Source organism: Berghia stephanieae, chromosome 4 (assembly GCF_034508935.2).
Source record: "Berghia stephanieae isolate SIO BIC M18660-M18661 chromosome 4, UCSD_Bste_1.3, whole genome shotgun sequence".
NCBI classification, from domain to species: domain Eukaryota; kingdom Metazoa; phylum Mollusca; class Gastropoda; order Nudibranchia; family Aeolidiidae; genus Berghia; species Berghia stephanieae.
Genome location: NC_088363.1, coordinates 4,285,963 through 4,311,476, shown reverse-complemented (window position 1 = coordinate 4,311,476; position 25,514 = coordinate 4,285,963). Strand labels below are relative to the sequence as shown.

The 25,514-nt window shown below is 35.6% G+C and overlaps 1 protein-coding gene and 1 long non-coding RNA gene across 3 annotated transcripts; both read right to left on the bottom strand.

Moving 5' to 3' along the window:
* Positions 1-1,119: 1,119 nt before the first annotated feature.
* Positions 1,120-10,783, bottom strand: LOC144969917 (uncharacterized). Its single transcript, XR_013644887.1, has 2 exons — positions 9,000-10,783; positions 1,120-8,958 (listed from the first exon to the last, which is right to left on the bottom strand). It is a non-coding gene; the product is annotated as an uncharacterized LOC144969917 (long non-coding RNA).
* A 167-nt stretch (positions 10,784-10,950) lies between these two features.
* Positions 10,951-23,837, bottom strand: LOC144969916 (DCN1-like protein 4). 2 transcript variants are annotated; one of them, XM_078908984.1, is made up of 10 exons: positions 23,708-23,837; positions 21,970-22,035; positions 20,337-20,491; positions 18,300-18,367; positions 17,875-17,948; positions 17,363-17,454; positions 15,929-16,037; positions 12,544-12,648; positions 11,658-11,760; positions 10,951-11,180 (listed from the first exon to the last, which is right to left on the bottom strand). In XM_078908984.1, exons 3-10 carry the CDS (start codon positions 20,408-20,410, stop codon positions 11,101-11,103), a joined length of 705 nt encoding a protein of 234 aa, XP_078765110.1. In that variant the 5' UTR covers positions 20,411-20,491; positions 21,970-22,035; positions 23,708-23,837; the 3' UTR covers positions 10,951-11,100. The 2 variants fall into 2 exon arrangements, with proteins under 2 accessions (XP_078765110.1, XP_078765109.1); XM_078908983.1 differs by having other exon boundaries at positions 10,958-11,180; positions 21,974-22,035.
* Positions 23,838-25,514: the final 1,677 nt, after the last annotated feature.

The window sequence follows — 25,514 nt, the reverse complement described above, 5'->3', positions numbered from 1 at the left end:
GTGACCTGAAACAGTCTCAGACAAAGGAGAACAAGTTGATTTTTTCTCTGCTTTTTCCTGCCGTTTCTTTAAAAACAAGCAAAAAACCCCACCCCCCCCCCCAAAAAAAAAACTTGAGCCTGAATGAGTGTGGGAGGCGTTCTCTCTCAGAACTGGTTCGGACCCTCGTTTGTATAAGACTAGTGGCTTCGAACTGATGAGTACAAATGGCGAGTTAGCACTTCAGTCTTTTCTTTTGATCTATTTTCCTGTTTCTGTCATCGGCCACAAGAGAGATGCAGACTTAACAGCTCTGTGCATTGTTATTATTATTATAATTATAGCTTTGTTTTTTTTTTGGGGGGGGGGGGGGGCAGTTTGCTTGTTTTAATGTGACCATTACTGTCAGTCTTTTCAAAGGCAAAAGTTTTGTCACCCATCTGGTTTCTGATCACACAAATTGGTTGCTTTTGTTAGAAGACATCGTACTGGATAGCCTCTGATACTAAATGCTGTGTCTTATGCACCATTTCAGTAGGTCCCTTTTGGCAGACAAAGAGAGAGAGAGACATTGTACTACTTCCTATTGTCGTCTTTGTCTTTGAGAGCCATATGGCTCATTGAACCAGAGTTTATCCCAGTGTCTCTGTAATTTTAAACAGACAATACCAAATGCTTGCTACCCTTTGTATAGGGCACTAGTTTATTGCTAATTACAGTACTTCCTACCAGATCTAATGGTATATACAGCTAGCGATTCACTGATGGGTAGACGAGATCAGAAAAAAATTCAGCGGCATTACAGATTTTATAACCCATCCCTTTGTTTGGGAGGTTAGTGCTATACCATGAAGTTAGACTAGTCCCGTTTAATCTTGGTGTCAGTGACATCAATGTTACAAATTCTGTTCTGATTATTTATATTTATATTTCAATCTATAATCGCTGTCCCAGTCACTCATTTTCCATTCCCGAGTCCAATATGATGACCAAAAATTGACGCAAATTTAGTCTGAATGAATATAGGTAGTAAATTAATCCTATTTCTTCAGACTAATGGAAAATATAATACACTGTAATAAGAAAAAACTAGACTAAAACGAGAATACGTGAAAAAACAAAACTTAACAGACAATAGGGTAAAATGAATATTCAAATGTTTTATTTACAAGAGAGCATTACAAATGGACAACAGGGTTATTATTTATTATTGCAAATGTTAAATTATGCCCAACAGTCTGTCACTTTGATAATTCAAATAAAAAACAAAAAAAAACAAAGTCAACATTCATTAAATGTCTGTAGGGTTTGACCATACATGATTGAGATTGTGTTTTGTTGTGCTTGTTTTGAAGGGTTTTATGGCGCTTGCATTAAGGTCATATCAACACCAGTAAAAAGGAAGAAAATGGGATAGTAAAAAGTTCTAGAATTACAATTAAAGCAAAAAAGGAAAGGGAAGACAAAGGGGAATTGGTTCAAATAGGAAACAGATGTAGATTCCAAGAGCACACTATCAAAGTACTTAGTTTGAGATTACTTAAGTCTCATCCAGAAACAAGCACAGGTCCCTACTAAGAGAAATGTGTACACGCAAATGCTTACAAATCATACATATGTAATACGTAAACAAAACATAATAATGTGCATAACAGAGATGACTTACAAGGAAAAAAATATCCTCTCTCAACACTAATTATACATTTGACTGTTTCCCTCCCAGCCAGGATAAAACCAAGAAATCTCATTCCCAGACAAAGACAGAAAGCAAGGTGGAAAACAGATATAATAGGGAGAAAGAAGACTCAGTATGTACCTCCCTGCCCACTCTGGGAGGTCAGGAACCCCACCCAGACAATACATGATTGTACCTTCAAATATTAATACTTACTCTCACCGTCATATAAAGAGAATTTAGTCTAAAGGGAAAACTTTGCTTCAGTGGATTTGATTAGGAGGATTCTATTTTTAGATTAGTTGTACAACTATTTTCCATGTTAAATGACTAGTTTTTGTTAGTCTTTAGGGGTTTTACAGCACTTGCGACAGTATTAAGTCATTGAGCGCCAGCAAGAAGGAAGCTGATGAGAAATACGTAGATCTGAAGTTAAGTAAAAAATCATCAAAGAAAAATGTAAGACAAAGGGACTAGTGGTTCATATGCGGAACAGAAGATGTAGAGATTCCACAAGCAATCTGTCAAGGTGCCTATTTTGATATTATCTAAAAGTCCCATCCAGGCACAAAATGATCTTGCTGTGAAGGATACACTCAACTGTTTACAAAATCCAATATATATATATTTAAAACTAAAAACTATCACAGAACATAACAGAGGTGATTTACAGGGGGGAAAAATATTTCTCTCTAAAAAACAAACAAAAAGGAATGAGGCATGTCGGCTGTCCGGCGATATTACAAACTATAAATTTGACAGCTTCCCTCTCAGCTAAATATCCCTGTCAGGACCAGGAAAATAAATCAAGAAATCTCAATCTAGAACAAAGACAGATAGCAGCATAGAAGGGAAAAGGAAAACGTGTAGGTGGGTAGGAGAAACAGTGAGGGTGAGTGACACTCCGTAAACCATAGGAAGTCTCAAGACCCATTTTCCATGTTAAATGACTTGTATTCGTATTAACAAATAAACTTAAATAAAAATGTTTATATTTTCATTCAAACCCAAAGAGGCAAAGTTTCGTCACCCTTTATGACAATATCAAACGATTTCAATCGTTGAAAGTAAAAAAATGCATTGAAAACATAATTTTGAACGATTTCTGAATAACAAAACCAAAATCTAATAGAAAAAAAAGAGAGAGAAAATTATCATTTCATTGACGAAAACTCCTTCTAGTTCATTTTTCAAAGTGACCAGAAAGTCGAGGTAGACACGTATCTTTCTCTCTGATTTGTCTGGACTGTTGTTTCACCCACACACCTTTTCAGGCCATTTCCCAACTGTTACATTTTCATTTAAATATAAATCGACACGCATCGTATCACACACTCAATGTCAAACCCTTCCATATATTTTTTTTCTTCTCCATAACGTATGAAAACAACTCGTATTCAATCATTTGATATAAATGCAGACATTGACCATACATAGCATGGATTGGGACAGACATTGTCGATATATAATACAGGGTTGCCAATTTAAGAGGCAAAAATTTACTGAACTTTTACACGAGTAAAATCCACCAACCACTATCTGATGTTGTTTTTATGTTTTTAAGGGTTTTGCGGCTCTTGCAACACATTTAGGTCATATCAGCACCAGTAAAAAGAAATAAAATTGGATAGTAGAAAGATTCTAGAATTACATACTAGGACTTGAGGAAAAAGTAAGACAACGGGGAATTGGTTCAAATAGGAAACAGATGTAGATTCCAAGAGCACAACATCATCAATGTACTTAGTTTGAGATCACTTAAAAGTCTCACCCAGACACCAGCACGTCCCCACCAAGAGGAATACACTCAAATGCTTACATTATACATTCAAAATAACAATACATAACAGAGAGATGATTCACAAGGAAAAAAATATCATCTCCCAAAATAATATCTAATAATAACTATGCATTTGACTGTTTCCCTCCCAGCCAAGCACTACACCCAGGGCCAAGGCAAAACTTAGTACAGTGCAGTCCTGATAATTCGAATTGGGTGGGAAAAGCAAATGACTTCTATTTATCAGAATTCGATTTGTCTCCAAACAAGGGAAATAACTAAACCTGACTCCAGGTATCAGGGTTATATTACTCAGTTACCTCCCCTGACAAAAGGGGGTTCCCCCTTACCATTACCATTTACAAATAGCAAGCGAATCCCAACTCTACGCAGAATGAGAATGCGTGCGGTTTAGCGTGGCGTTCACGTTCAGTCAACTGTAGGCCTAGACTGCTTGAGTAGTAAGCCAAGTTGTACAACAAAGAAAGAAAGACTACACATTGTTGTACCCTTGTTGTACATGTATGCTTTGGCCCTGGCCAAACCGTGCCCTGGCCCTTACTTACACTTACAAGCTACACAATAGCACAGAGTAGTAGTTAACACTGCATGCTGTGTAGGCCCTCTACTTCTAGATCTAGATCCATCGATCAATAAAGAAAGACAGCACAGAAGAGAAAGAGAAACGCGTGGAGTGGGGTGTGGCCTATGATTGTTCGTGCCGTGTATTGGTCAGCTTGTGGTTATCACTGTATGTTAGATCTATTTATAACCAACCCCCTTTGTTAGCCAGCGGCCAGCAGACCACAAGTTAGTCTTAGTGATGAGAGCGCGAGAAGGAGAGAGGGATGACGCGAGACAGCTGGTCAATTTGGAGAAAGAAGAGAGAGGGCGGGTGGGACTGAGAGGGAACAACACGCCATTACATGCCTCAGGGGTCTAGTTATTATTATTATTAGTCAGCTCAGTCATTAAAACGCATGGGAGGGTGGATACGGAGAACAGGCAGTTCGTTATGACCTTCCAGAGTTTGTTTTTTTAGTGATGGGCAAGCACTTGCACTTCGAATAAAGACTGTTCGAATTCGAATTAACCATGAATATTTTATATAGAAAAAGAAGAAAATAATTCATTACATCGTATTTTCTTCGATTTAAAAGAAATTCGGTTAATCAGATTTCGAATTATCTAGACTGGACTGTAATCTCATTCCAAGACAAAGACAGAAAGCAAATTGGAAAACAGATATAGGGGGATAGAAGACACAGTAAGTGCCACCCTGCCCACTATGGGAGGTCAGGAACCCCACCCAGAACCACTATCTGAACTCCAATAAAAAGACTGGAAAACAACTAAGGTTTTATAATATAATGAATTCAGTAAATATACTGAAAATTGGCAACCCTGATAATATAGAATTAATATGAGCCCTTTGGGCATACAACAAATTCTTGGTTTTAAAATGCTAAAATATAGTACAAAATACTATTCTGATTACAAGTATTTCATTTCGATTAAACCTGAAAAATGAAGTAAAATATTTAATAAATAAGTGATAATGACGATGGCAATGAAAATGTGAAATAGTTGAGTTGGACTAAAATCTAAAAATAGTAAAAGTCATAAAATGAACTCATTACAACCATGTCAAACACAATTAATAACAATTCATTTAAAATGATAAAATGAGTTGGATAAAAAAAAAAAAAAAGCCCCACGACCTCTGAGACCTCCTGTGTTTGTAGATGAATGAACCCGACACTCAACGAAGCCACTCTACATGACCTGACAAATAAAGACAGCCTTATTCTTTTACATCCAGTCAACAACAACAATCACATTTGTGGAATATAATTTACATAATCGTCATTTAACGAAGCTTAAACTTACATGACGCCCTTTTCAAGGTCATTTCTAAATGTCACAACAGGAAAAGGAAAGATAATAGTTTGATAAAAGGGACCATCGTCGTAGATCTAGAGTTTGTTTATGCTTCTTCGGTTTTGTTTGTTTTTAGCGGTTTTACAACATTTGCGACACTTTTAGGTCATTTCAGCACCAGTATAATGGAAGAGAATGAGGAAAAGGTTCTAGATCTAAAATTGTTTTTTAAGGGTTTTACGGCGCTTGCAACACTTTTAGGTCACATCATCGCCAGTAAAATAAAAGAAGAAAAAGGGATAGCACAAAAGTTCTAGAATTACAATTAAAGTACCCAAGAAAAGGGAAGAAAAAGGGGAATTGGTTCAAATAGATGTAGATTCTAAGAGGTTACAATCAGTGTACGTAGTTTGAGATAACCTAAAAGTCTCATCCAGACATAAGCACAGGATCCCACTAAGAGGAAAACAAACCATTATATTCAAATAAAAAAATAACAATGCATAACAGAGAGATGATTTACAAGGTAAAACAAAATCACCTCCCGCAAATTAACACTGAACAATACAACTGTTTCCCTCTCAGCCAAGGACTCTGGCCAGGGCCAGGACAAAACCAAGTAATCTCATTCCAAGACAAAGACAGAAAGCAAGATGGAAAACAGATAAAGGGTGGGGATAGAAGACACCGTAAGTGACCTCCCAACCGACTATGGGAGGTCAGGAACCTCCACCCAGTTATTTTCTTCTTTCTTATTCATGCGAATTTTCTCAGATCTGCGTATTTTTGACAAATTTTAAAAATCAAAACAGGTACTTCCATACTGGATGTCAAGCCTGTAAAATGTAATATCATCACTTCCATTTGGATTTCAATTCACATTTCTCAAACTCATGTTCAATTTCAATAACACACATTAAGATTAGTCACTGGTATATTTGGTACTGGCATTTGTCATAAATCACATGGAAAATGGACAATAAAAGTAGACATTCTAATTCATGGGATTATGGCTTACACGATATCATCTCCTCATTTCTCAACAAACTTAAACAATATTTCAGAAAACAAACAAACAACAACACACCATTGCTTAAATTCATTCTTGTAAAAAAAACAAAAACAATGTATGTACAAAATGACTAAAAACTTTTTGAATGCTCTTTTCTTTCTCTTGAATGCAGAAAAACAATAACGTTAAAATGTGAAAAAAAAAAATGTAAAACAAACAACCTTATACTAATATTCAGAGTACGTTGTTCTTTTCTTCATCAATAAAAACCCAACTTAAGAGCTGAAATTTATTTTTCATTTTCACTTGAGCTTTGATTTAAAATTTTATCAGCATTGATCGCGCACCGTCAAACGGGAAGACTTTGCCTCAGGGGGTAACTTTACCCCCCACCCCCCACCAACTTGGAGAATTTTGAATATCTTCAGACTTGTTGCAGTTGTCTTTCTTGAAAGAGGACTCAAATTTTTATTAAAAATTAAAAGAAATAACTATCACAAAACTGAAGATAATCATATTCATCCACACCCATAGAGACACAAAGTTAGCTCTTTTTGATTGACGGTGTGCAATTCATCCATTCATTATTTGTTGAAACATTTCCTAACAGTGAAATAGCAGCAACACTCCATGGATGTAAAAGTGACACTAAGCTGTCAGAAGCTTTATGACTGTAGAAGGAATGAATAAAAATGAACAAATCAGCTTCAGAAACAGAACAAAATGTCAAATACTGAAACAGTAAAACTGACATTTTAAGTGATGTCTTTCTGTCTTTGCTATCCACTAAAGAAGTATTTTGAGCCTGATAAATATGTTAGTGCGTGACATAATCAGTCGGAAGGTGAAAATTTTGGATTTGCATTTTATAAAATAATATGCTCCCCAGAGCATTTTAATCTTTATTTAAAGTAAATCGGATGATTTTTCATGAAGTTATGGTGTCAGATAGATGTATGGGAAAGTTATCCAGCAAATTTTCTCAAATTTCATACTTTTTCAACTTGACTAGCTGTAAAAAATATTTAGAAGTGAAATTAAGCTCTGATATTTCACGAAGATGTACCAAAAGCGTTGATTTAACCATTTATGACAAGAACTCATTTTTTATTTTTAAAAAAATTAACCTTCTAACTAAACTTGGCAATATCTCAGTTCAAACCTTTTCACCATCCAACTGACTATGTCATTCACTGTAACATATGTTCTAAGTTTGACTTATGACTGTTCATTACTTTTCTTTTTACATGGATATGACAGTGGAGTTTACAACAACCCAGTCGAGGCAGGTTGAATTTTCCGGGTGATCATTATTATTTTTTGGTTTTAAAGGAGAGGGGGGGCAGAATGGCACATCGGTACAATCTTTGCTTTGTACCCGGAAGGTGCAGAGTTCGATCACCCACCGCTGCGCTGTAAGGCCTTGAGCAAGTCACCTGGCCCTAGCTCAAGTTGCGACGTTGCACTGCACCTAATGCCTGGGGTTATCCAGTCTTCTCTCGGAATGGCCACAAGAGAAAAATTTCCCCTATGGGATGAATAAAGGGAATTTTATTTATTTATTTATTTTATTCTTTTCTTTCTGCTTTGTCTGGCACTGTGTGTCATTGGTCATGCACACCTTTCCAGGTTTTTATCTTACACCATTGCCTGCTCCCCTAATTTCATATGTAAAAGAGATGATTTCAAGGGTGCCCCCTCCCCCCCACCCTAACCGTGTAAGTATTAGAGAGGTGATTTTGAGAAAAAAAAAATAAAAAGAATTAAAATTGACCTATTTTCGAACTAACTGGTCATGTGTATATAGATCACACGACAATTCTAGCCAAATAACGGGACTGGGACTGTGGTTAATCTGTTGGCCACAATGGTAGGGATAGGGAATAGACTAGGCTTTAACTTGAATATATAAACTACAATGCACAAAGCTGCCTACTTGAAATTTCATAAATTCGAAGATTCCAAGGGGAAAAAAGAAAAGTCATTTTAAATAGCTTTAGAAATCTATAATTTGCCCTTAGCATGATCCAATATATGCCACAGAGTCTTGACTACGGGTTCTAAGGAACTAAACTTTCCTTTTCAAAGAGATTTATTGAGTCAAAGAAGGGAATACAGTTCTGAAGCTGGAGCTAAAAATTCGTATTTCTACTAATTATTCGTAGTACTTGGCAGGTCTGAATGCAGAAATAATCTTCCACAAGACATTCACACGAATGATTCAATTCTACACAATCAGTGATAACTAAAATCCCCCCGCTTCTAAACGTGTCCTGCACGTACTACTAGTTTGTGTCTACATTATTTTCGTGTAAGAATGTGTGAAGAAGAATAAGAGAAAGAAGGTGAAATTGTAAACTATGGATCGATCCACAACCAACTGGGGCTACTACAGAACAATGACGATCATGGGTGCCAGCAGGAAAAAGTGCTGAAACCTAAAACTAAAATCTCAACACTTTGCCAAACCTGAAAATGTTCCGACTGAAAATGCGGCCTAAACTTTACATCACCGTTTTTATACCATTATTAAATGATTACACGGCAAACTTATTTTACTCAAAACAATGAAACCGGAGGTATTTGACTTCGAGATATCGCGAAACCAGAATTCCGGCATGAACCTGAAAACTGGCACCCATGATGACGATAAAACAATAATTCTACCACACATGGCACATGCACAGTTAGTGTCCGACACCCTCAATTAATTTTGCAATGTTTTGTGTCGTATATCACACTTAAAATCAAATAATAACAAACATTATCAACAGATAAAAACAACTTGGAAGTACATCACATAACACGTCTTGCAAAAATTATCAACAGATAAAAACAGCTTGAAGTACATCACATAACATGTCTTGCAAACCTTATCAACAGATAAAAACAACTTGAAGTACATCACATAACACGTCTTGCAAACCTCATCAGCTGATAAAAACAACTTGAAGTACATCACATAACACGGCTTGCAACCAACCCGTTCAAGAGATTCATTTCAAACAGAAAACCAACTCGACAAGGGGTGAAAATTGAGGCCAATTGATTTCCCTGATAATCACCACTGTGGTAAAAGACGAGGCTAAAAAAAATTTCTCAGAACACCAACCCGAATGGTAAGGTTCAAATCCCCAACGCGCCCTCTCATCCACCCCTTGACGACTAAAGCAATTGACCTTTTAGAATGTAAAAAACATAGAATAAGTGAATCATTCGGAAATAAAATGGATGTTGCAAAATTGTCAACGTGTTTGTTTTGAGTGGATTCATTTGTCCCGATGCAGAATAGGTTTTTTGGAAAAAATCACAGCACTGGTTAACGATCTCGAGTTCATATGCATGGAAAATCGAACAAATTTGTTCGAATTTCAATAAGGGTGAACTCGAGAGAGTTAAGCAAATAAATACAAAATTCTCCGAAATATTTCAAATACCCAGACACCTTTCACTATCAAGCACCAACAAAAAGTATGGCCAAAAGTGAACAACAGACTTTGGAAGAGAGATAGATAGATAGAGAGAGAGAGAGAGATAGAGAGAGAGAGAGAGAGAGAGAGAGAGAGAGAGAGAGAGAGAGAGAGAGAGAGAGAGAGGGAGAGAGAGAGAAAGTGAGAGGGAGAGAGAGAGAAAGTGAGAGGGAGAGAGAGAGAAAGTGAGAGAGAGAGAGAGAGAGAGAGAGAGAGAGAGAGAGAGAGAGTGAGATAAACAGCTTAAAATGACCCATTCTCCCCTCCCCCACTCTCTCTCTCTCTCCCATTACATTCACAATCAAAACTGGCACATTTTTTTTATGGTTGCAAGACATTATAGTAAAAACAAAGTCAATCACACAAGAGCCACGGCACGAATGCCAGTCTGTCAAACGTTCATCGATATCAATAAGATTTCTGGTCAATGAATCTGACACTCAACTCTTCTAATCTGTAGTGGAAGATAAAAACAAATTTATAATCAACAAATTGCAGAGTCTTGAGTCAAGTGGATCTGAGCATGGGACTAAATGAGAATGAATAGTGGCCTTTTCCAACACTGATCAACCAGTTTAATGATAGGTGAGGCTGGCTGAGAAAACCGGGGAAGATGCGGCAAGCTTCGATTAGAGATATGAGCCAAAATCGAAGATAAAGTGTTTCCGATAGCAACAAATTTTATTCAGAAAAAAAATATTCATAACTTGGGTTCAAATAGATGTAGAAAATTTAAAGTGGTAAATGATCAGAAAGATGTGGTCTACACCTCTGCATTCATAACTCAATTTATGAAATTTCCGGGTTTCCTCAGCCAGCCCCACATATTGTCTTGGTCAGATTCCTTTAACCTAAGGAAAAACAAAACAAAACAAAAACAAACCCCCCCCCCCCCCCAAAAAAAAAAACCCAACAAAAATCATTTATATAGCGGAATATCCACTAAACGTGCTCAAAGCAATTGACAAGGGGTCCCTAGTCAACAGCAACAGTAAGAGCTTTTCTATCCCCCCCCCCCCCCCCCCCCCCTCAAATTACCCACGTCTCATATGTTTTTAAATCTCATAAATTCAAATGCAGGAATCAAATCCACCCGGACATAAAACTGAATCCAGATAGTAGGTCAAAGGTCAGATCTATTGCTAAAAGCCACTATTATGACACAGACTCAAAATGTAATTACAATTTATAATCCCGGTTTAGAACTTTTAAGTAAAACTGCGATAGTTTAAATTCTTTTTTTCACATCCCATCCTTACAACCTCTCTCCTAGAATCAACGTATGACGATATCCATAATAGGCTCAAATAGGCATTTCATCTGACTCTGTTGCCTTGCGTTGTTCCTTTAACCATTCCACAAATTCATCCAACATGACAGGCCCTGTGGAAAAGAATAAGTTTTTCTTAAACTCTTTAACAAAAAAAAAAAAAAAAAAAAAAAAAAAAAAAAAAAAAACAAATTAAATTTTTAAAAAATAAAAAAAAATATTTTAAAAAAAGGAAAAATGAAGAAAAAAAGAAAGAAAGAAGAAAGAAAGAAAGAAAGAATTCACACCTTAGACAAATATAAAACAAAAAAAGTATGACCTGATAACAATTCACCACGAATACAACAAATATAGAAAAATATGTATGAGTCTGTGAGTGTGCGTTTGTGCATGAGAGTGTGCACGTGTGGTTTCGCACTTTTTATTTCATCCATCTCTGTCTGCATATATCATGTATATGCTGTAACCAAATGAAAAATTGCCCTCATGGCATTAAAGATATTATTATTATTATTATTATTATTATTATTATTATTATTATCAATATAACACTTGAGAACGATAAAGAAAGAAATAATGCAATATCTTACATGCACCATCTTCATCGTAGTTGGTTAGATCTGGTTTTATGGCTCGGCTAAACTCCAGGATATTACACCACTGGTCTTTGTTTATAACCTTGTACTTGTTTTGCTGGGCAGAGGGAAAAATATATTTTTTTAAATAATTTTTTTTGTTATGATTGAATTCAATAAGTCCTTCAAAGACGTTTTGGTTTCTAATGTGCCAGACTTGCCAAATTGAAAACTTCAAATTTAGTAATTCTAATATCAATTTTTAGTAATTTGACACGGAAATTCGTAATTTCTGAAATTGTGTATGAACAACCACAATATTATTGTTATTGTCATTATTATAGTAGTAGTAATAGTAGTAAAAGTAGTACTTGTTGTTGTTGTTCTTCTTCTTCTTATCATCATTATTATTATTATTTTTATTATCATTTAAGTATAACTAAGAATTGAAAATTTGTAATTTTCCATAAAATTTGTCTAAAATTCATAAATTACTAAAAATTCGGAAGATTCGGAATTGTTTGCTGTGCTAAATAAAGACGCCAAAGTGATACTGCTAGAAGTTGTGGACTGTAAAAAGTAATAAACAAAAATAAATATAACAGCTTAAAAAAAAAACAAAATACCAAACACAGAACGTTTCAGGCTCAAAACCCTTCTTCCTTCTTCAACTACAACAAAAAACAATAGGGGTCTTCTCTGTGGAAAAACGTTAATATCAATCCCCTTGCTTGTCAAATGAATGCTCTACCAACTGAGATTTCAGGACCCCCTTTGATAACTTAGGTGTCTTTTTAATCTAATGATGAAGTAAAACAATTTTCTAGCCCAAATGAACAAATTCATTGGAGAACGGTAGATAGACTGTAACTGCCTTGATGATTATGGACTCGATTCTCACCTCTAAAAATTGGTGGAAAAATGAAAATAGAGACCACTGTTTTCCCAGGACTAAGGACAGCATTGCTTTGGCAGTGTCGATGTCCATACTTCTTTGGTCTTTATCCTGTCATGAAATTGTAAGAAAAAGGCTTTAAAACTAAAATTAACACCAAAAAAAACCAAAAAAACATGAAATAATTTTTCTAAAATAGACACTCACTGAATATCTGTGGATAGGACACACACATGGAGGAAACCAAAGGACAATATCACACAAGGACAGCCCTGCAATGGAATCCATCCAAAAAGAGGGAAAACAAGGAAGACCAAGGTCAACCTGGAGGAGAGACCTTCTGGTAGAGGCTGGAGAGGTCTGGGATGCGCTGGCAGAAGATGGAAAAACTGGCCAACGATAGAAGAGGATGAAAAAGTTTCATTGGTGGTCCATACCCAATCTGGGATGAGGACTGAAGAAGAGAAATGTCTGTGAAATGCAACGTATGAGTAAATAAAGGGGCCTTTAGGCTTGAAATTGTTAGCTGTTAGAACATACAGTTGTCTCCAGCTAAAATCCTACCAGTTAAGATGCAGGAAAACTAAGAGAAATCCTACTAGTTAAAGAGCAGGAAAAGTAAGAGAAATCCTACTGGTTAAGGAGCAGGAAAAGTAAGAGAAATCCTACTGGTTAAGGATCAGGAAAACAAAGAGAAATCCTATTCATTAATGAGCAGGAAAACTAAGAGAAAAAGAAAATGGAGTGGATTGGAAATGTTAACGTCAGCTAAATATCAAAAAGCTCACATGTATTGAGTGAGTTAATCCAAAATAGGCTTGTGGTGAGAGTTGTCAGTGACTCAATGAAAGTTTGTGTTTATTCTTTATTCTCTTTACTTTAAGATTTATTATTACAGCTTTAAAAAAAAAAAACAACAAAAAAAAAACAAACTAACATAAATTTTCTTCTTAGTCACTCAAATTTACAAAGACGGTATATAATGTTATATCATAAAGATCTGAAAAATTGTGTAGGATACATTGCCGGACAAAGCAAGAAGAAAATGCAAGATAAAAACCATCCCACCCCCCCCCCCCCCAAAAAAAATCAGTCTTCCTCGACTAGGGATCGAACCTCAGACACAGTGGTTTACCAGCGGATCACTTAGTTGAGATGCGAGGTCAAGAGGTCACTACTCTCCTTCTCTTTACCTGCGCTCTGGTATGGCACGTGCCTGCAGTCAGTGAAGCGAGTAGTCTAATTGGTCTGATAAATAATGGCATAGCCAAGCGACAATTATCTTAAATGTAAACCTATTTCACTCATGTTATAGATTGAAATCCCCCTCACACAGTGGACTAAATATCATAGATATCATCTGTATATTTCTCTCTCAGGAAGACAGCAAAGTAGACTCACATTTTCACTACATTTATCATTTAAATCAAATATTTCTGGAATCCCTACAACAACAATCAGACGTTGCAGTTTATTATTATTCACACTAGTACATAGTACAAACTGTCTACTTTCTGTTGCACTAATGTTAATTCAGTTCAACAAATATGTAACAAGTGTAGGGGTGGGGTATCAAATTTCACTGGGAATATCTAGCAGTCTATGAGATGTCTAGGCTATCGTGGATGATGAATTTTGACCAATTACACAATGTAAACAATGTCGTAATCATTTCCTGGACTCCCCACTGACCATGGAACACTTTACTACACCAATTCTACAGTTTTATCATTAAAAGTTCCCACGAATATGGTAAAGGAGTGAAGAAGTCATACTTATTGTAGTACAGGAACGTATATTTATATATATATATATATATATATATATATATATATATATATATATGTGTGTGTGTGTGTGTGTGTGTGTGTACACACATTCTCTCTGCAAGTAGCCCTACAATAATAGTTCTTAAAGACACATCTGTTACTGAATTAAGAAATATGAAATGAATGGGTTTGTTTCATTCATGTCTCTGTTGATTGATGTGGGAAGGTTTTATTCATCAGCTGCACTACTTGTACATTGTGAATATTGAGAATAATGTCTGAATATCTGTGAATTCCCAGGAGGTGCCACTATTATTTTCTCGATCTTGGCTATGTTTGAGTACTCCCACCCCCCCTCCCCCTCTTCTTATTTTCCCAAGTCAAACTTGCCTTTGTGGAATACTATCTGTACTAACTGTTGATGTTATATCGTTGTTGTCAGTGATATGAATTATGTGTAGTGTGAATGTGATGCATTTCTCTTAGCCTGTCTTTTACTTTTGTATGTATGAAATGCAGGATGTATGTGTGTATGTATGTGTGTGTGTGTGTGTGTGTGCGTGTGTGAGAGAGAGAGACAGAGAGAGAGAGAAAAAGAAAGATATATATATATATATATATATATATATATATATATATATATATATATATATATATATATATATATATATATATATATATATATATATAGAGAGAGAGAGAGAGAGAGAGAGAGAGAGAGAGAGAGAGAGAGAGAGAGGGGGGGAAATGCCTTTTTCTACCATATTCATTGCTTGTATTATCTACTACGCCACTGTGATGGTGTTGTTGTTTGGTGTAATGATGATGATTTTGTTTCTATTTGGAATAGTGAAGTAAAACCTACACACACAATAAATTGCTTTATATGTTCTTTAGGAGTGTGTTAAATTGTTTAATCAATTTATCTCCATATCTTTTAAATACAATACAAAATACCAATGAAGAGAACATACCTTATGTCCAGCCCATTACATTTATGACCATTAAAAACGTAGTTAAAATGTGTTGAATCAGAAAATGAATGTTTTACTTTGTGTAATAATATTAAGACTGGACAAAGCATTAATTAGTTTTGGAATCCAACGTCTGATTTTAAAGATTTGAATTTTTTATTGTCCGCACAACAACAAAAATATTTTAAAATAGTAGGGATTTTAAATTGCTTATAAAACCTATCAGAATAATCACAATAAAACGAAAAAAGAACCAACATAACTAGTGAAAGTAGTACTATCTGTTCCATAAGTTAATATTATTGTAATGTAAGTGGTCATCTAGATATGCTGTTGTATTACATCACGAAAATGCAATACTTTGCAGCTTAACCCTCAAAAAGGGGAATCCCCGTCCAGGTAGCCAATTTTACAGCATGCAGCTGCTGTTGTCAGTCACTTGCTGGGTTCCAGCAGTATAACTAAGTGATCCGATTTTATGAAGAAATAAACAGCAGTGCAGACCTCCTGATTGCTTTGTTTCGCACTGATTCATAAACAATCTTTCAGATCTTTTCTTTTTTTTCATTTATCCAGTACCTGCCCCCTAAATTGTCACAGTGTTATACTATATTGAGTACAGATCACCACGATTCAAAATATACATACCCTAGCAAAATCAAAAGCAAATCTGTAAATATTCTTGAAGTGAGAGGAATCGCTGAGCAATGCCCTGAGGTAATCTAGCCTATGTTGTACTTTTTGTACGCTGTCACACCTGAGGGGGGGGGGGGGGAATAGAAATAGAAATAATAATTATCAGTGCTGATGGTGACAAAAAGTAAAAAAGTAGGAAAATGTTGAACGATTGCCTTTAAGCCCCATTTCTACTGCACTAAACCCCACTTTTAGAGCAACTGAGATGATAGACTATCATTGATACTCTAGCTAACTTCTGGAGAGTGGAAAACTGCACCTGTGTGTTCCACCACACATCAACTCTCTCATTGCTAGCACATTGTTTCGAGAAAATGTAATTTTAAAAAGGAGGAAATTCCTCCTCCGGACTCCAAAATCGTGGATTTCCGCGGATCCGAGGAAAACCATCAGCACTGAATTATGATCAACAATGACACAATCTTTTAGCAGAGAGTAGGCATCCTAAACTTGGAGACAAAAGACTAACTAAACTACAGTACAACCCCTCTATAACAACAAATGCCGTTATAGAGGGTTGTCGTTACAGAGGGGTAGTCCAAAAATAAAAGAGGGGGGGGGGGGGGGAGGGGAAGAGAAAGAGGCTTGAAATTCCATTTTCCCCCTGTATATTCACCTGGGTTTGGGACCGGATGTATGCAATTGCATACATGGTCACATTAATCTATTTATTTTTTTTTTTTAAATATTTACACACAATGGTGACTTTCATTTTCATGTCAATGTTTTGTGAAGAAATCATCGATCACTGTCTGTCTTTGTCTGGAGTCTGGAGGAGACGACCTCACACACTATCAATCCGTTGTATGGCCTATCAAGAGCATTCTTGGTTGAAAAGCTAGTGTTCTCGTTGGCTAATGTCATGTGAGTATGGAATATCATTAGTCAAAGAGTAAGCGTTTTCATTGGCTACGTGTCGTACAAGTATGGGATACCATTGGTCGAAAATTAAGCGTTTTCATTGGCTACATGTCGTACAAGTATGGGATACCATTGGTCGAAAATTAAGCTTTTTCATTGGCTATGAGGACAAATTTAATTGGTAGAACATCTAGCATGAGCAGTTTCATCAGACCTGGAATGTCAATGTCGCTATTCAGGGTTTTTGCTAAAATGTATGCCACTATAGAGTTTTTTAAATTACTAATAATATATAGGAAAAAACATTGGGACCTGGCCACCATGTCGCTATTGAGGGGATGTTGTTATAACATTTTTCGTAATAAAGAAGTTGCACATAGGTAAGTATCTTATGCGTCAGTTACACAAAATACGTACTTACTGTACACAACTTGTCTTCTCATTATTCAAAACAGAAATATTGGCTTGTACAACTCACACTGAGCTAATTTCTTCATCTGTTGTATTAACTTGCCAACAACTTACTGTAATTCTGTCATCCCTTTCATCCATTCATCTGCGGTGAAGAAACCTAGATTTTTTGCGTTTAATTTGTACGCTAAAGCCAGCATTACAATCTGTGGAGAGAATTGGATATAAATAAACAACTCCTCTTTAACTCTTTCTAAAATAGTCCCAAATTAAAAAAACAAACAAACAAAATATAGAAATGGTTGGGCTGCAATTGATATATTGTGATGACAAATAATTAATCCCAAAACGTCAAGCACACACAGTGCAGCCCCCAAAGTGAATAGGGGCCAAATATTTTGCTTCTGATGGGAAAAAAACCCCAACAAAAAACTGTCATCAACAGGGCTCAAACCCTGGTCTCCTGGATAGAATTTGAATGCTTTATCCACTTGGTCACGTACACCCATCATCAAGTGGATTTGATAGTAATTCAAAAGCCTTTGTTTTGTTTCCAAATGTTAAGTGATCCACTTAATTATAGAGAGATAGAGATAAAATAAAAGCATTTTAGCACTTTCTCTTACATTCTCTGGTTCCACACCAATATCTTCACAAAACTTTTCCATTCCCTCAGGTCCTAAAACATCATCATCTGGACCTGAAAATAATAAATAAATAAATATCCTTTTGTGTTTTGTAAGCATTCAAAAAGTTAGTCAACAAAATTGCAAAGCGGCATATTAGGAATCCAGTGGCTGTAACATTGTTATGGAACAACATTCTGTGCAAGTCGTTATGAAATGAGAAGACAAATGAGCACAGACATAGACTTGACAGATTCGACAAAAAAAAAAAAAATACATGGCAGAGAGTGCTGTAAATCAAGATTTTCTGACTAGGAAGAGTAGAGGAGGAGTTCAAAACGTGAAGAAATGAACAATGACTTCAATCTGGAAACAAAAAGAAACAAAAGATTTGTAAAAGAGAGTCTCATCTACATAATGATCACCTGTATATTCTTGGAACCATGTTAAACACCGTTTCCTGCTAAACTCTGTACTCGTGTCTTTTGCCTGCCTGTAAAAAAAAAATAATTAAGAGTTGAATAAGATGGGCATTTGAAGGGACAAAAAAAAATTTAAAAAAAATAAAAAAATAAAAAAAAAATATATATATATATATAATAATAATAATAATGCTGAAAACTTATATAGCGCTATAACTCCGAGACACCAGACTCTAAGCGCTTAAATTACAAATTACTTTGGCTGAAACATACTCATTCACACACACAAGCACACACACACACACACACACACACAACACAACACACAACACAAACCAAACCTATCTTGCTTCTCATACCATCTACTAAAATCGAAACAAATATGTTTTAAGCGAACGTTTAAAAATAGACAAAGATTCTTTTTCACGAATGCTCTGCGGTAAGGCGTTCCAAATAGAGGGTCCGAAATGAGAAAAGGATCTCATTCCAGCATTTTTCCGAATTCGAGGGACAACTAGTTTTGTGGAATCACTGGCCGAACGTAAGGGGCGGGGTTTTGAATATCTTTCAATTAGTTCTGAAAGGTAGGAAGGGGCAGTACCTTCAAGACAACGATACACTAAAACACAAGCTTTGAATTTAATTCTTTTCTCAACAGGCAGCCAATGCAGGTCATGAAGTAGAGGTCCGGCAGAGTCGCACCTACGCTTCATAAATACTAGTCTGGCAGCGCTGTTTTGGACAATCTGAAGACGTTTCAGATTGTATTGCGAAACGCCAAACAACAGAGCATTACAATAATCCAATTTCGATAGTACGAGGGACACAACCAGGTGCTTGGTCACATCCTCAGATATGAACCGTCTAATGGAAGCAATCTTTTTTAGTTGGAAAAAGAGAGATCTAACCAAATTATTAACCTGATGCTCCATCGACAGTCCAGAGTCTAAGAATGTGCCAAGGTTTTTCACTTTGTCAACAATTTGAATAGAGGCATCCCCCAACTTCAAATCTGTTTCACTTTTCCACTTCCTGTTCCCCACATACAGCACCTCCGTCTTATCATCATTCAGTTTCAGTCTGTTCTCATTCATCCATTTCTTAACACTTTGGATACAATTTTTACTATTGGCTGATACTTCTTGTAAATTTCTCATATTGGAAACGCAGTACAATTGCGTATCATCAGCGTATTGATGGTAAGACAGACCAAAACTTCTGATGATTTTAGACAGAGGGCCAACGTACAAAACAAAAAGAACGGGTCCAAGTACTGAACCCTGGGGAACCCCACAATCAAGAAAGATTTCCTCCGATCTATATTCATCCACCGTAATAATTTGTTTACGATTAAACAAATATGACCTAAACCAATCAAGCGCTGCACCAGACACGCCATAAGTAATTTCAAGACGTTTGAGAAGAAGATTGTGATCAATAGTATCAAAAGCAGACGATAGGTCAAGCAAATTCAGCAAAGAACATGAACCATTGTCTATAACAGAGAGGAGATCATTAACAACCCTAACAAGTGCGGTTTCCGTCGAATGATGTTGCCTATAAGCAGACTGAAATTTTTCTTCAAGACAATTATTTTTAAGATGAGACAGTAATTGTTTCAAAACAAGCTTTTCTAAGATCTTAGAGAGAAAAGGAAGATTATATATAAAAACAAAACAAACAAAAACAATCTTGAAATTTAAAAAAAAAAGAAAAGAAAAGAAGGAGAAATTAATAAAAAAAAACTAAAAATCTTGTTGGATACACATGAAGGATTCTTCTGTAGAATCATAATCCAATGTTTTTCCTTTGCTTTAGATACAACCTATTCATGTTCCATTCGGAAAATATTATTTACAATAAAACAATTGTTTTACTGAAACAGGAATTACTTCAAACAAATTGACAGTAAGAGACATTAGAAGTTGAAAAACTACCACTGTAAATCAATTTGTAATCAACCAATCAAAATCCTGAGCAATAAAAATAACAAACAAATCTCTAAATATATCTATGAAAAAAAATATATCCCCAACTTACTGCTGAGACCGAATTTTCTTTGCTGTGACCTCGTCACTTTCACTGTGATCTCTTCTTCTGCGTCGGGATGGCATGTTTCTGTTACCAAAAGGGTTACCCAAAAGAGCCTCCACTGACCACACCTCCCCTGATTGACTTACGCCCGCTCCAAGGTTCTTGTGGAATTAACGATTAAAAAGCAAAATTTTAATAATAATTAATATAATATAATAATTAATAATAATAATATATCAATATATATATTAATATAAATAAAAATTATAACTCTTATTGCAGTAAACGATTCAAAATTACTTCCAATAAGGTTGAGTAGATGATTAAATTGGATCATAATCTGTACCAATAATCAATAAAAATGTAACTAAACACTTGAACATGCATTGTGATTTTGGCAACAACATTAATTCACATTTATTAAATCATACAAACAACTTTTATCGATTTTTTTCTTTCAGAGAATGATGTAATCAATCAAAGGTCAGTGTTTTTGACAGTGGTTGAAATATCTTGAACAAGGGACGGGGGAAGAAATAATTATGAAAACTCTTAATGACTTAAAAACACTTTCTATTATTCAGATTATAGCTTATAGTATAGTGGGGAATGTCAATTTTAAAAATAAAAAAAAAGTAAAAATTAAAAAAGAAAATTCCCTTTACTCATCCCAGAGGGGAATTTTGTATTTTAAGGTCTAATCCAAAGGAAGACTGGAAAAACCCAGGCATCAGCCACAGCGCAGCCCTGCAAACTGAGCTAGGGCGAGATGATTTGCTCAAGGGCACCCAGCACAGCGGGTACCTTTCAGTATCTAAGCAAAGACTGTACGGCAGAGACAAGCTGTCCCCTCTATTCCATAACTTGAGAACTTTTATAAAAAATTTGAGCTTTTATTTAGTGTAACACTAAACATGCTCAAATCGCTTTACAAGGGGTCCCTGACCAGCAGCAACATGTAACATGTAGAACAAGACATGGAGTCTATGAGATGATATTACAATTTTTTCCCCGAACAGAGACAACGCTGTTAACGGCCAGGTACTCATTTTACACCTGAGTACAATGAGAGAATGTGAGTAAAGAGCCTTTTCCAAGGACTGAACTATGCACCGAGCGAGCGAGTGCGCTTGAACCCAGGCCATTCCAATCCTAAAGCGAGTGTCATAGCACTAGACCACATAGCGCACATAGAATAGAAACATCTAATTCGGGATAAGTTGAAAAAAGAAGATACTTAGATAAAGAACAGACAATTGGGGCCAAAGGGTGACTATTAAAGCAAATGTACTGACATTATGCAGATTCCACCAACTGGGTAGCTGGGTCCTTTAGACCTTGCATAGAGTACTTTGTGATAGTCTAACGTCTTACCCCAAGGATAACAAGCAATTGCTAATGCTCGTTCACGCTCCCAAGACCTGAGTGAACTCTGACACCTGGGACCCGTTAACTGTGGAGAACTAGTTAGTATTTTTGGGTTTTTTTTTAATGTTGCGGGGTTTCGGATATCTTTCACTTAGTTCCGAAAGGCAGGAAGGGGCAGCACCTTCAAGACAATGATACAATAAAACACAAGCTTTGAATATTATCCTTTTCTAAACAGACATTGAACATTGAATCTGTTCACCCAACTCACCTACCAAAGCATTAAATCTGTTGTGCAAATTAGCATTGGGGTTAGACTGATCCAGTCTGACTAGTCCTGAAGGTTTAAAATAGGAAGAAATAACGAAAAAACGAAAGAATTAAAATTGATGAATGAATGGAACATCTATGATCATATTAAATGGAAAATGTATAACAATCAAATCATACAGTAGAATCAAATTGATGAATGAATGGAACATCTATGATCATATTTAACGGGAAACATACAACAATCAAATCATACTGTACAAATCATAACATTAATGTGATAAAAGTCATAGGGCTTGCAATACTTAAGAACAAAAAAAAAAAAACAATATAAAATAAAAACAACAAATCTTTCCATTATATTGTATCCTCCAACAAGATTGGTGTTGTTAACGTATAGAATCTCTTGTTTCGTAGCAACATTCTCGTGATTTCAATAGCACTGTAGAAGTGTTAATTTATCTGACCAGCCAGAGAAATTTAACATTGAACATGAATGAAAGCACAAGTGGAACTAATACTTATCAAATAAAATCAGATACTTATTAATTAATGATATATTATATACAGTAGTCCTTCAGAGCCATCAGGCCCATGGAGCCGGAGCTTATTCCAGTTTTAATAGCGTGAAATGGACAATAACAATTGCCTTCTACCCTTTCGATAGGATGCTAGTCTATCGCAAAGTATTTCCACTAGATCTAACAGATTCAACTCTCCAGTCACTGCTGGGTATACAAGTACAAGGGAGTCTGAAAACAATCTCGACTGCACCCGGGATCGATCTCAGTCCCCTTGCTTATGAAGCGAGTGCTCTACTAACTGAGCTATCGGGACCCCCTATTAATAATGAAACAATGTAGAATGTCAATGGCTTCCAGCCTGGTTTTCATGACTAAAAGGGAGAGGCTCAAGGGATGCATCTCTTGTTATTTTAATAATAATGCATAATTTCTATAGCGCCCCATTCTACCAAAAGTGCTCGGAAGCGCCTTTACATATATGAACATGCAATCACATATCATTCAATAAAATCACTCACAGAAAACTGAAAGGAGGTACTCTGTCTTCAAAGAGGCTTTATAATGTTTAATGTTTAGGGAGGGAAACAGCTATCAATTAATCAAAAGCGGGTCACATATCTGCATTCTGCTTCTCTCATCGGTTTCATTTTTCTTGTGAAAGACTCAAAATCAGAAGTTCACGAATTTAAGTTTAGATCTCTCATGATGATGATCTCTGTCTCTATGGATCATATTTGAATCAACGTCAAAGACCTATATTTTTCTTTTTTCCTACGACTATGTGAAATAGAAATCTGGATAAGCTAGAGATCAGTTAGTTGGTTTTGGTTTGAAGTGCAATGCAAGATGTATAAATATAATCTAATTTGCCTAATGTTGTTCACTGACTCACTTTTATTCCTCACCCACTCCTAACTTTTAAAAGTTGTTTTATAGGATTGTTGGGCCCTTGCCCTTCACAATGATATCCTAATGAATGCTTGCCATTTCATATCACTTAAAATAAAAAGTTAATATTCCAAAAAGTTTTTAAAATGGTCCCAAAACGTTCCCTTCAAAAACTGGAACAGAAATTTTCATTACTTTTCAACAGTGTACAGCTTCTCGCCACTTTTCAACTCGCAGCAGCTTCTTGCAAGTGCCTATTTTAATCGTAATTTGAAGATTTAAAACTGGGATTACTCAAAACTTACTAAAGATGTCAATTCAACTCACCTTTAGAAATATTAAACAGCAACAAGATAGTGCAGTGCAAAAATTGGCGTCAAATACTGCACTAAACTAATCAGTTGGAGAGTCTGCGATCAGCAAAATAATGAATGTTATCTGAACTCATACAAAGTCCTCAAACCGGAAATAAAACGTGCGTAAAGCGTAAACACGACATGCGTACCGAATGTAATCGATTATCGGTTCTTCTCACTTCTTCGTCACTTGAAAAATTTCGCCTAATAAAAATCATCAAACCGTTATGGCGAATGAAGGATAACGATATTATAGATCTACTACTACTACTACTACTACTACTACTACTACTACTACTACTACTACTACTACTACTACGACTACTTCTACTACTACTACTACTACTACTACTACTACTACTACTACTACTACTACCTACTACTACTACTACTACTATTACATTTAGGTCACATCAGCGCCAGCAAAAACATAAGAAAATGGAATTGCCACAATATTCTAGATATACAATTAAAGCATCCAAGGAAAAATAAGACAAAGGGGAATTGGTTCAAACAGGGAACATTTGTAGATTCCAAGAACACACTATCGATGTACTTAGTTTGAGATCACCTAAAAAAATATCATCCAGACACAAGCACAGTTTCCCCACTAAGAGGAAACACTCAAATATTTACAGAACATATCAAAAACAGAATACATAATTGACAGTACATATCAGATAGTTGATTAACAAGGGGAAAAATAGCATTGCTTGAAATAAGTAATAACATATGGCTGATCCCCTCTCAGCTGAGGACTTCGGCAAGTACCAGGACAAAACAAAGTAATCTTAATCCAAGACACAGACAGAAAGCAACTCGGTTAAATGATGCCATTCCCTTCCCCTCTCTCCTTCCCTTGCTCTCTCTCCCTCTTTCCCCAATATCCATTTTTTTCAATTTCAATTTCAATTTCAAATTTTTATTTATTGTCGGCAATAAAAAAAAAAGTTTCATAAATAATTTAGTCAGGTTAATAGAAGCCTTTGACCGACATAGGTTTTAACACATAGTGCATAAAAATACATAGTAATACATTGTCGCTTAAAAACATTCCCTCTCAAGATTCGAATCATGACACTCAAAGAAAAGTAACATAATATTATATATATAATATATATATATATATATATATATAATATATATATATATATATATATATATATATATATATTACATTTGCATGGCTGGCCATTCCATGAAATGAAAGGATATTATTTTTGAAAACATTAAAATTTGAAATTTTCCTGATGTGCTCGGGAAGTTCATTCCAAAGCACAGCAGCAGAATATCTGAAAGATCTTTTGCCATAAGACGCTGTTCTGACTCTTGGAATATCAAGGAGGTTTGAATATCTCTGTTATATTTCAAAATGGCCATATCAGATAGTCAAGGAGGAACAATTTTGTATAAAATTTTTAACGTTTCCTAAGCAATTGTTCTCATTCGTCTTATTTGTAGGGAGGGGACTTTGGCCTTTGAAAGTAATTGGTCGTAGGATTTTTTGGTCATCTTCATAAATAAAACGCAGCGCTCTTTCTTGTATCTTTTCAAGTTTATCACAATTAGTTTTAGAACAGAAATTTCCTTTTTCATTTAGCAAACAATTCACGATATTATTCATTGGGCGGAAAAGGGGGGGGGGGTGTGATATTATGTGCCGCATATAAAATAATTCAAACAACATTAAATGTATTAAAGGATAAGACGTGATGCCAATAATGTGTCATTGCATAATATAATATAACAATATGAAATTGAATGTAAGCTTCAATTTA